The sequence below is a fragment of the Microtus ochrogaster genome, chromosome 5 (assembly GCF_000317375.1).
Source record: "Microtus ochrogaster isolate Prairie Vole_2 chromosome 5, MicOch1.0, whole genome shotgun sequence".
Taxonomy (NCBI): Eukaryota; Metazoa; Chordata; class Mammalia; order Rodentia; family Cricetidae; genus Microtus; species Microtus ochrogaster.
Window position 1 is genome coordinate 71,549,672 of NC_022012.1, and position 11,870 is coordinate 71,561,541.

Genomic DNA, 11,870 nt, shown 5'->3' on the forward strand with positions numbered 1-11,870 from the left:
ACTCCTCCTCCTCTATACTTTTTACTCACATCATAACGGCTGCAGAAGCACTTAGCATCTATACTTATACTTTACATAGTCTCTCACTCCTGTGCTGGAGATGGTATCAACTTGGTTTGTTTAGGATACTGTTAGTTCTTTGTAGCCAAATGCTCTGTCATGGCATCTCCTCATTTGGGAATAACACAGAGGCTCTTTAAAGCATAGAATTTGATACAGTGAGTATTTTCTAAGCTGGATCACAGGTAGAGCCCATGGTAACACCCATGGGGCTTTATAACTTATCATTTCTGTTGGTTCTTGATTACATCTCAGATCAAATAATGTTCTCCAAAGGACCTTGGAGATTTCTAGAGTAGGTTTCCAAAGATTTTCAGACAGGATATACCATCTTAATAAAATTTCTTACCTTAATGGTTTGTTCAGTTTTTTCAAAAGTAGTTTGAAAACTAGGTCCATTCTTATCAACCTGAAAAATAAAAATTCAAAAAAATATTTTTATAAGCTGTGTGTGTGTGTGAGTATATGTGTGTGTGTGTGTGTGTGTGTGTGTGTGTGTATTTATGTGAAGAGAGGTGGAAGAGGAGGGAGGGGGAAGAGAGATGAGAGAGCACATGCTTTCGAGGTTAGAATGAGAACTGCCCCATAGGCTCATATATTTTAATACTTGGTCCCCAGTTGGTGGAACTGTTTGGGAAGGATTAGGGGGTGTGGCCCTGTTGCAGGTAGTATATCACTAGGAGCAGGCTTTGAGGTTTCAAATCTCACGCCATTCTCAATTAGCTCTTTGCCTCTCATTTGCAGATGAGGTTGACAGCTCCCAGCTAATGCTCCTGCACCAGGCCTATACTGCCCTGCTCTCAGCCATGATGGTCATGGACTCCAACCCTTGAGAATCATGAGCCCCAAATTAGTGGTTTCTGTTATAAACTACCTAAGCTGTGATATCTTACCACAGCAATAAGTAACTAAGACAATCATATATCATTTTGTCATATTTTAAAATTGCATACAAATACTATTTTTCATAACAGTGCAAAGAGCTCTTCTTTAGCATAGAACATTTATTCTTTTGGAGAAAGATGAAGTTGGAGGTGAGGAGGTTAAAGGTCATCTCACCCGCCCATCAACTGAATCTTATACCACTCTACAACAAAGTTCAACTCAATCTCCAGTGAGAGACATCAGTGCTTCACAAACCAGATCTCTAGAGAAAGCTCTGCTTTAATGGGGTCTTTGTCCTAAGACCATAAAAAAAGGTCTATCTCTCACCATAACTGCTCACTGGACTCAGCTGGGTCCTTTAGAACAAAGAAGAAATGCGAACTCTGAAGACCCCTCCCACGAGCAGCAGCGTTCTGCCCTGGCCACTTTCCCTGCCTCTCCACATCCACTCTGCTCTGTGCTTTCCCTCAGGAAACCAGTCACTCGATTGTCAGTCAGTCAGAATTACATTTTAACTGTTGTCGCTTTCTCTTCTAACTTACAACTACTTTGAGAACAGCGAGAAGAAAATTTTCCTTCAAACCAAGTGCCTAACAGCACCAACATTCAGGCAGTTACAGCAAAGAGTCAGGGAACCGACAAGAATGAAGGCAGGCAATACCAGTTCCTTCAGCCCCTTTCACGGGGTACATTTTCCAGTCCGGCCCCAGCGCTAGCAGCTCTCTTCTGAACTCAATCTAAGTCTCTCTTCCTTTTGTATATACTCAACTAACTGTCACCTATTTTTACAAAGAGTGCAGTGGTGTGAACATGCCCAGAGACAGGCAAGTGCCTATGTGGCCCTGGGTTCCATATCTGGTGTTAGCTGCCTGGCAGCTTTGTAATATGCTGGTCTCAGTGAAAGCAGAAGTCCAGGGGCAAGTGACTGTATGTGAGCTAACCCAGAACCGTTAGAGAAACACAGTCATCCTCTTCCCAAGGGTACAGTGTGGGGTTCAGACAACTCTGTCATCTTCCCCTGGTCCTTACCTTAACATACTCCACTTTTAAAAGATCTAGTCCAGGTTTGTCTGAAGAGCTAATCAAGTGAAGGGGCTTCTTTCTGGATCCTAGATTAAATAAAAAGAGAGAAGGGTTCGCAGGTAAGTCGCTTTTATGAAATGATCTATGTGTCTTTGTCTGTTGGTGCTTTAAAAGCATGTGTACCTTTTCATGGCTATGAAAGAACCAGCCTGTTACTGGTGGGGAAATACGCCAGCTTAAATCCCTACCTTAAACATCTAGCTTACTTAAAAACATTCACCTTTAGCTTACTTTCATACTGTGCTCAAAAAGAGACAAAACTTCTCAAGACATTCTTAGGCCGCCTGTGTGTTTCCAGGGGAGCAGAATGGACTAAGGATATAAGAACGTAGAAATGTGAATTCTAATTCACCTCTGGCCTTAACCCAAAGCTATTTAACTTCGTCAACTGCAAAAAAAAGGAAAATTGACTGGGACAATCTCTAATACACTGTTGAACTCTAAAATTGTATAAAAATGTTTTATAGGCCGGGCGGTGGTGGCGCACGCCTTTAATCCCAGCACTCGGGAGGCAGAGGCAGGTGGATTTCTGGGAGTTCGAGGCCAGCCTGGTCTACGAGAGCTAGTTCCAGGACAGGCACCACAACTACAGAGAAACCCTGTCTGGAAAAAAAACAAAAAAACAAAAACAAAAATGTTTTATAGACCCCAACAATTTAAATAATTCCTCTGCTCAGACCTAGGAGGGAAAAGGATGCAGAAAGCCATTTTTTTTTCTAACAGAGGATAACTGTTAAATTTTCATGTTTAGCAGCATGTGGTAGTTTACAGCTGTAATCCCAACCCTTGGGAGATAGAGAAAGTAGGATCATTTTAGTACAAGGCCAGTCTGGGCTACACTGTGGGTCAAAGGCCAGCATGGGCTACTTGGTTTCAAAACCTAAAAAAACACCTCTTCTGAGCTTAGAACTATGCTGTGTGTATGCACACACAGAAGAACTGGCTCCCAGATCTGTGTAGGGAGATTTGGCTGGTCAACATTGAGTCATTTCCATGCTTTGCTCTTCTGCCTGTAAATCCTGCTTCTGCTACATCTAGCAAGTTCCTCTGGTCTCTAGTCTTTCCTTTTATAAACTGTTTTTTAAATATTCATTTATTTTACTTTTGTATATGACTGTTTTACTTGCATTATGTATGTTCACCATATTGTGCCCGGTGCCCTAGGAATTCAGAAGAAGGGTCAGATCTACTGGACCAGGAGTTACAAACAGTTGTGAGCCACAAGTGGATGCTAGAAATCAAACCCAAGTCCTCTGCAAGAGCAGTAAGTACAGGCAACTGCTGAGTCACCTCTCTAGCTCCCTCTCCAGTCTTAACTGGCATAAAGAAGAAACAGCCTAGAAAATTTATTGTTTGCATTAATTCCTCAGATCTGCAATATAAATTCTATAATAATGCATTAGTTAAGAAAATTAGTAACATAGGAAACATTATTTTTCTCCTAAACTGGAATTTATTCTAGTTTCAACTAGTCTTAATATTTGACTAAGTATTAGGCAAACAGTTGGAGAATTTTAATTGCTGCAGACTAATTAATTCACTAACTCATGCCTCACATACCCGAGCTCACAAGATATACACTGAAATGATAAGCTACAGGAGTTCACAAGTGGCTCTGCATATTTTCCCCCTTATTTCTATTTCTACCACAGCGCTTCTGTGCTGTGTGACCACCCTAACACAGTGGTTCTCAACCAGTGGGTAGGAACCCTTTCACAGCGTTCATCTAAAACCATCAGAAAACACAGGTATTTATATTACAATTCATAACAGTAGCAAAATTACAGTTATAAAATAGCAACATAATAACGTTCCAGTTGGGGGTCAGCACAACATGAGGAACTGTCTTAAAGGGTTGCAGCATTAGGAAAGATGAGAACCACTGCTCTAAGCTTCAGTATTCTCAACCCAGGTCTGAACAATAAAATCCATCTCAAACAAGATACAGGGAATGAGTAAGTTATTTGGGGTTCTTTAGCCTTTCTTTGTCTGTGAAATGGGGATGATATTCTCTAACATCCATGGACTTTCCTGGACTCTGAGGAGATAGACCATAGTGTTTGATGCTGCCAGATCCCAGAGCCAGGCTTCCAGTGTTCCAGCCAGGGTTCTACCACTCACAGTTGTTTGAGCTTGAGTGAAGGACCATCTGCATGTTACATGTGAACTGAAGACAGTAACATGGATGTCTCATAGCCATGGTCTAGAATGGAGTTAGCAATCATAAAGTATTATAACAGTGTGGTTATTATACCAATTACAATGATATGAAATATTTCATTATAAATGAAACTATTCCAGACACACAAGGGTGCTATTTTTACTCCTGAGTGCTGTTTCTATTTTCATGGCCATTACCTTTAATTTCATGGTAATCCAAGCTGATTTTCCTCAAATAGGACACTGCAGTCAGGTCAAATGTCCTCATTGTTGCTTCTGTCCCTAACTGGGTGACATTAAATACTAAAATTGTCTCTTCTTCTTTCTGTTGTTTAGTGAGTTCCAAAATCACCTAAAAGAATCCATGGGGCGGTGGCAAGAAAGTTGCTGGTAAGCCAGTCATCCTTAAAGTGACAGAAACACAGTCTTTCCCACACACAACGCAAGAGCAAAGACTCTGGCCACACCCCCACACCAGACACAAAGTCTGGGATGACCCTCGAACTCTAACATCAGGACTGTAAACACACAAAAACAAGGCTATTGCTCTTAACGTCTGTTTTTTTAAACTTAGATTAAAAACAAATCAATAGATTCTTCTGATAGCACAGTCCCAGTAAAGCAAAAGGTGAGAGTGTTTGTTCCCGTGGTATTTAAATTAATTTTGGAAATGACATCCAAAATATTTTGGAAATATTCAGCCCATGAAAAAAATCAAAACAGGTGTGGCAATTTTTAAACAACAGATAAGAAATGATGGTGGCTGGGGTGGCCCAGCAACAGAAGGGAAGAGCACCTGGAAGCATCTGAAGACAAAAGTCAAAAGCCTTCCCTTACTGAGGGTCAAAGTAGGAAACACAGACAGGTCAAAAGCCAAGGAAACAGACTAAGAAGATACCAATAACATTCAGATGTATCAAATCTGGCATGGTGACTTAGAAAAGGCTGTCATATCAAAGTCAACCATGAAGATCTCTGTATTATTTTGCACTTTATTATTAAAGTGATAAAAATTATAAAAATTTTTAGGACATATAAAAGCAAAGGCGGGGGTGATATATGCATACACACAAGAAAAAAAAACAAGAAATTTTACACAGAAATGCAAATCCTAATTAAGAGACCTGAGTTTTTCCATGAACAGAAAACCACATACCTCTTTAATCTCAAACTTGAGCAGAAGGTTCACCAGCTCCTCATTTGGAACCTCAGAGGCTTTTTTCAGTTCTGAGGCTTTCACAGTTCTAGCAGTCTGCAAGTCTCCATCCTCAGCATCAAAATACTCGTCATCAGACTCTAAAGCAGAGACGCACATCAGCCCAGACAATACCCACTGAGAACCCACACAGACACTAAGCCTAACAAAGGCCATTCATGCGTGAATCTTCATTCAGACAAAATATTTGTAATTTTCCGAGTCCCAAAGTGAATCGAACCAGTATGTAATAAGACTTAAAGCAAACAGCACTCTACCATCTTTTCAGGAGTGACTGTCACCTCAGGTCATTCACTTGCCATTCAGCAAATATTTATTGGTCATCATCTACCACGTAATAGGATGTGACTGCCACTGCGGCACCGAAGTGGCCAGGCCTTGGCCTTGTCTCTACTACAAAGTTTATGTTCTACATTCTAATTTAAAACTGTAAGGCGTCACTTAGCCCTGGTTAAATGAAAGTACCACAGAGAAATACAACTTATTTAAATATCTGGAAAACACTGCTAACTCCATCACCCTCCCTTAAAAAGAAAACTCTTCATTTATCCAGTGAGACCGCAGCACAGGTAGGATGGTGCTTTCAGGACCCCTTACTCTCCACAAACTCCCACACTACAGAACCACGTGCAGGTTTAGCTTCACAGAGAAACAGTATTTTCTGGTTTTCACCTGATTCCAATCCATCCAGCAACAGTGAAGTGCCAAGAAGACCTTTCGTCCCACCTGAAAGAACAGGAATCGTGGCTACCTAACAAAGAACACAAAATGTGTTTTAACGCATGATGGAAAGAAGGACTAAATACTACAGATGAGATCTCTCTATATACCGAAAAGCAACAGAGGACAGAGGAAGATGGGAAGATACGTACATATTCGTCACAGTCAAATCTTCAAGAAAGTAATAGAATCAAATAATGGTCAGCGGGAATTTATAAAGTATTAAAATCATTAGACACTTTTTAAAGATAAAATTATGTACAAACCAAGTAAATAAGTCTATGTGTCCTCGTGAATCATTTAGTTGCTGTGGGTAACAATATAAAAGTACATATTTATCATAGGGCCCTTGATAATGGCATCATTATCTGATAACTTCCTCAAACTTCTTTTCTATGTAAGTGGAAATCCAACACTGATTTCAAGATACAAGGATTATTCCAATTAAAGTGACCTAGAACATTTAAGACTCACCAAAAAGGGGTAATTTTGAATAGGTATTTTATTTGCAAATGTATTTTAAAGCTTTATATTTCTAGTTCTATATAAAGTATATTTTACAAATGTGATCAACATTTTCATTTCATTTCTGCTGTTTTGTAGTTTTGTTTGTTTGTTTAGAGACAGAGTCTCACTATGTAGCCCTACCTGGCCTGCAACTTGCTTTGTAGACCAGGCTGGCCTTGAAATCAGAGATCTGCCTGTCTATGTGGGCCCCATTTCTGCATCTTTGATCCTTTTGGTTAGAAAACCTGCCCTTAAACAGTCAGAACTACTCTGAAAGTGTGGTTTCCTAAATACTTGGCACACTCACCTGTCTCTCTGGGGACTGTGTGGAGGACTTCTGTGGCAAGGGTATACTATCAATCAAACGCAGCGTGTCTTTGATCTTCTGGTCAGAAATCCTCACGTGCATCAAAGGCAATCCTCCTGACACTTTAAATCTAAAAATACAATTTGACTGTGAGGTCTCAGGGAGGAGAAGCGAATGAACAGGAGATGACGTGGTGAGGTCACTGGCTGGCCAGCTGTGTTTCGATCCATCCCACTTAGACGCACTCTTAGGGAGGGGAGTTCACTGAGAGCCAATTTTCAGACCATCTACATCTATCTTACTTAAGCAGTAAACCTCTTTCAGTGAACTTTTTTAAAAAACAGGGTGTCGCTTTGTAGCCCCAGCTAGCCAGGAACTTGCTATGCAGATCAAGCCGGCCTTAACTCACAGCCTCTTTGGCTCCTGGGTGCCATGAGGGGAGTGCACTAACACAGAGTCTTTTGAAGTTAAGTAATGCATTATGAAAGTCCTTTTGAGCACAATTCTCTACTTTCAAAAAAACCAAACCCCCTTTTTTTTTTTTTATTTCCAAGCATCAAAGATTTCTCTCTATTAACTAATACCAGAGTGTCTGCCCCACTGCTCTCTATTGCATTGTCTTGTCCTGCCCTGCTTATCCACTGCACTTGGCAGCACCAGATATGTGACATGTGATGTGTGCACTTATTTCCTGTCCTTTCATATTGACATGCACGCTCTCTGAGGTCATGTGTTATGCTGCTGAGTGTCTATCCGCTTTCATCATTCATCTGCCCTTCGGCAGCTGCTCTGTCCTCCTTCCTTACACGATGGAGCCGCCTCCTGTCTGTCTCCTAGCTGTCTTGACCACAAGCTTCCACAAGCTCCTTCAGCTTATCCTCCAGCTGCCTGGCTAAGCTGTGAACAGCTCAAGTCAACAGAAGCCTAAATGTCAAATGGGTTACCAGCTGGCATTCAATGAGTTTTTAAGTAAAAATCTCAGCATTAATTGTCACTATTAGGAAAAAGAAAGGTCTCTAATTAATGACCTTCTTCTAGGAAACAGAATGAAACACAGGCGAGTGTGTGAAAAAAAAAACTAATAAACCTAGAGAAGTCATTAAGGTTAAACAATGGAAACAAAATAGAGAAATAATTGAACCCAAAAGCTGCTTCTTTCAGAAAATTAACTGGCCGGGCGGTGGTGGCGCACGCCTTTAATCCCAGCACTTGGGAGGCAGAGGCAGGCGGATCTCTGGGAGCTCGAGACAAGCCTGGTCTACAAGAGCTAGTTCCAGGACAGGCTCCAAAAACCACAGAGAAACCCTGTTTCGAAAAACAAAAAACAAAAAAACAAAAAAAAACAGAAAATTAACTGATGAATGACTAGTCACACTGATCAGGGAAAAAGACATACAAAAGCACTAACTGCTTGTCCAAGAACAAGACAGCAAACATCTACAGATTGTTCTTAATGCATTAGAAGGTAACAAAGAATATGAGCCCTTTTTACAACTCAACAGCCAAGGTGATCAAATTCAAAACATGCAATGCTGACCTAAAACACTTCAACCAGAGAAAAGATCATTTAAAACAACTTCCACAATGTGTAAATCCTCTAAAAGAACACTGTAGGCCTGGAACACACTAAGCCTGCGAAGGAGCTCCTGGCACATTTTAGAAACCACATGATGAATCATAATAATACTAGAAGAAGCCAATCAAAAAGTTAAAACTACAGTTTCATTCATGGGAAACTCTAGAAAAGTCTACCAAATATTCATGTGAAAGAAAAGACCAACATTTTCCAAGGAAAGAAGTAGGAAGAGGAAAAGGCAATGCAGGGCTCGGGAAAGCTTCTGTAGATGGCGAATATGTCACCTCAGCTGCAGTGATGACCTCATGGAGACCTATGTATGTCACAACCACAAAAACTGGCTTCAGAAAGATGCTGTTCCATGAGAATATATTAAACTCAAAATATAGTTTCTATTTTTTATCCACTTAGACTTTTCTTAGGATTTTATGTGGTGTTATGACAAAACAAAAAAAAAACAAACAAAAAATAAACTAACTTCCTTTGAGATTTTTATTTCAATAATATAGAATCTTGACTTTCACACATTCAGAATCTCAGATAACTAATTTTTATAGAATGTAAAAATCTGAATACAAATTCTGAAGTAAGAGAGACAGCATATGTCTTAGTCAGGATTACTATAGCTGTCATCAAATACCATGACCCAAAGCAACTTGGGGGTGAAGGGGTTTATTTGGCTTACACTTGCATATCACTGTTAATCACCAAAGGCAGTCAGGACAGGAACTCAAATAGGACAGGAACCAGGAGGCAGGGGCTGATAAACAGGTTATGAAGAGTGCTGCTTACCGGCTTACTCCCCACCCAGGACCATCAGCCCAGGGGTGCCTTTATCAATGGGCTGGGCTCCCACCACCAATCACTAATTAAGGAAATGCCCTACAAGCTTCCCTACAGGCAAATCTTAGGCAGGCATTTTCTCAATGAAGGTTCCCTCCTCTGAGATGACTCCGGCTTGTGTCAAGTTGACATAAAACCAGCCAGCACAACATACTATACAAATAACCATTTTCTTTAAAATGTGTTTGTGCTAGAAGATAGAATAATCACTGGTATTTCCTCTCAAACGTATATCCAAGTCTGTTTCCTTAAACTTCAGTAGCTGAGACAGATGTAGCACCCCTGCTGATTTCTAATACAAGACACACATACATACCTGGCCATTCTAACATCCTTCTCCACCATTGCCTTGGCCAACTCAACATGAATATCCATGGGTTGCAATATGTGCATAGTTGATGGATGCTGGAATCTACACTTCTTCCAGTTTTCCTCTTTAAAAATAAAAATTCAAATAGTAAATAACTTTTAAAAACTGTCAGATATTCTGTGCAAAACCACTTTACATTGCTAGAAAATACTTAACAAATTTAATGAACAACTTTTACTTCCTTCAGCATATAAACTAAATAATCTGTATTTTAATACAGATTTGTAGAAGACAACATTATCAAAAAAAAGACTGCTTGTGTAATAACTACTCTTTTCCAAAAAGAAGAGTCTAAAGACAGATTTCCCACGTGGCTAACATAGTCACATGCAGACATTTAGCCAAGACAGGGACTAAAGAGCTCATTGTTCAAATAGTTATCTGTAAGAACATGCAAAAGGAAAAGCAGTGTTTATTGTCTGTGTTAATACTCTCCTTTAATAACCTCTGAGGCTCTTGACAGGCACCAAGCAGACATGTTACCTTAATGTTAATAGATCTCACTACGCAGAGTAGAGCATAGCCTCTGTCTGCAGAGAGTTTATCCTCAGGTGACTTTCCACAAAATGTGACATGCTCATAGATATTTAATCAACACTTACATCTTCTACTAAAGGAATATGGTGGACCAAAAATCTGTTCTTAGGCAACAAAGAAAAAAACACCAAATCTGTGAGAAAATAAACTATTTTTTAAGTTTTAAGAGTGTATCTAAAGGATGAGTATCTATAGTGAAAACATAGTAGAAAGATACCTCATATTTCAGATCTGAGAACACACACATATATATAATGAGATATCCTAGGGATGGGACCTAAGGCTAAGCCCAAAGTCTGCCTGTGTTACATACACATCCTACATGTAGGCCATGTGGCATCTGCAGGACATGAGTGCTTTAAGTGCAGCCCACATTGAGATTACATTTGGAATTTTTCACTTCTGGCATCATATCAGCATTCAAAATGTTTCAGATTTTGGAATAGCATACATCAGAGGATTTTTAGATCAACAAAGTTTACTATAGGATTTTTTAGATGCAGTATTCTTCAAATATATGTTTCTCAGATACCTACAAAGTAGTTATAACAATGCAAAAATAAAGACTAAACTAAATCGGTAAATATTTTCTAATATAGGCAGCATAGGGAAGATGGAAACATCTCAAAGCATTAGGACAGAAGAGTTTGAACCAATTGCATCTTCTGCTGTGTTCTGACAGCTCACAGTCATGCTACAGACAGAGGCCATGCACACGTTTAGGTTCAAATGGTTCTGGGTACCCTAGGATTAATAGTCCAGTGTCAACTTCGGTTATGACTATGGCATTCTGCACTGCGCTACACTCCTACTGGGTTTTCTGAGGTGATCAACAGGACAAGTGTACAGGACAGTGGCTGGGACTGATGCCCATGAGCAGACAGACCCATGCACACACACTGCCAAGCCTAATAATGCATACACGTACACCCCCAAAGCTACTGGAGTTAATTAGACCACCCTAAGAGCTGAGCAGTGGCTGACCTGCTTTTGCAAATAGCAACTGCACACTCTTTATTTCCACATCAAACTTGTCATATGCCTTATCTATTATTTCTTCCAGGGATGAATTAGTTGTCTTCTGTGTACCTTGGTCTTTACTGTTGAGCTAAAAAGAAGTGAAGAAAAAAAACTGAATATTTTTATATAACATAAAGTATACATACATATATATCAACACGCTTTGGTCAAATTTCAAAACTTCTAACTGAAGATAGGAGATTGCCTTAATGAGCTTATATTCTGCCTAGTTCCCTGGTGATTTGGAACCAGTTTGTTAGGAATACATTACCTCGCAACATGTCTGCTGTGCATGAGCTAGAGATGCTGAGCCAATTACACAGCTGTGTGCTTGAAATGTCCTGTCCAGAGGAAAACTCCATCCTCTGCTTGACTCCTAACAAGTACTGCCAGCTACAGCTCGGCTCTGCTACTGCCCACCATGAACTCAGGACTCAGCTCCAATTTACTTCCTTTACCCCTTCCCAAATCAGCTTAACTGTGACCTTTTGCCAAATGTTTAGGCTCAACAAGATGCAAAATCCAAAACCCACTCTAGTTCCTTAGAGCAATCAAATAATTTATGATATATATACATAATATAGCA

The 11,870-nt window shown here is 40.0% G+C and overlaps 1 protein-coding gene across 3 annotated transcripts in view; it reads right to left on the minus strand.

The window, feature by feature from the left end:
- The window catches only part of Vps13c (vacuolar protein sorting 13 homolog C), a 159,208-nt gene that overhangs the window by 87,154 nt on the left and 60,184 nt on the right, over positions 1-11,870 (minus strand). For all 3 annotated transcript variants that reach the window (XM_013346382.2, XM_005347681.3, XM_013346383.2), the window contains 8 exons: positions 11,249-11,372; positions 9,674-9,791; positions 6,939-7,068; positions 6,077-6,155; positions 5,345-5,484; positions 4,387-4,540; positions 1,975-2,054; positions 410-469 (listed from right to left, as the gene is read on the minus strand). In XM_013346382.2, the coding sequence (XP_013201836.1) occupies positions 410-469; positions 1,975-2,054; positions 4,387-4,540; positions 5,345-5,484; positions 6,077-6,155; positions 6,939-7,068; positions 9,674-9,791; positions 11,249-11,372 (885 nt within the window). The remainder of the gene's footprint in view (positions 1-409; positions 470-1,974; positions 2,055-4,386; positions 4,541-5,344; positions 5,485-6,076; positions 6,156-6,938; positions 7,069-9,673; positions 9,792-11,248; positions 11,373-11,870) is intronic.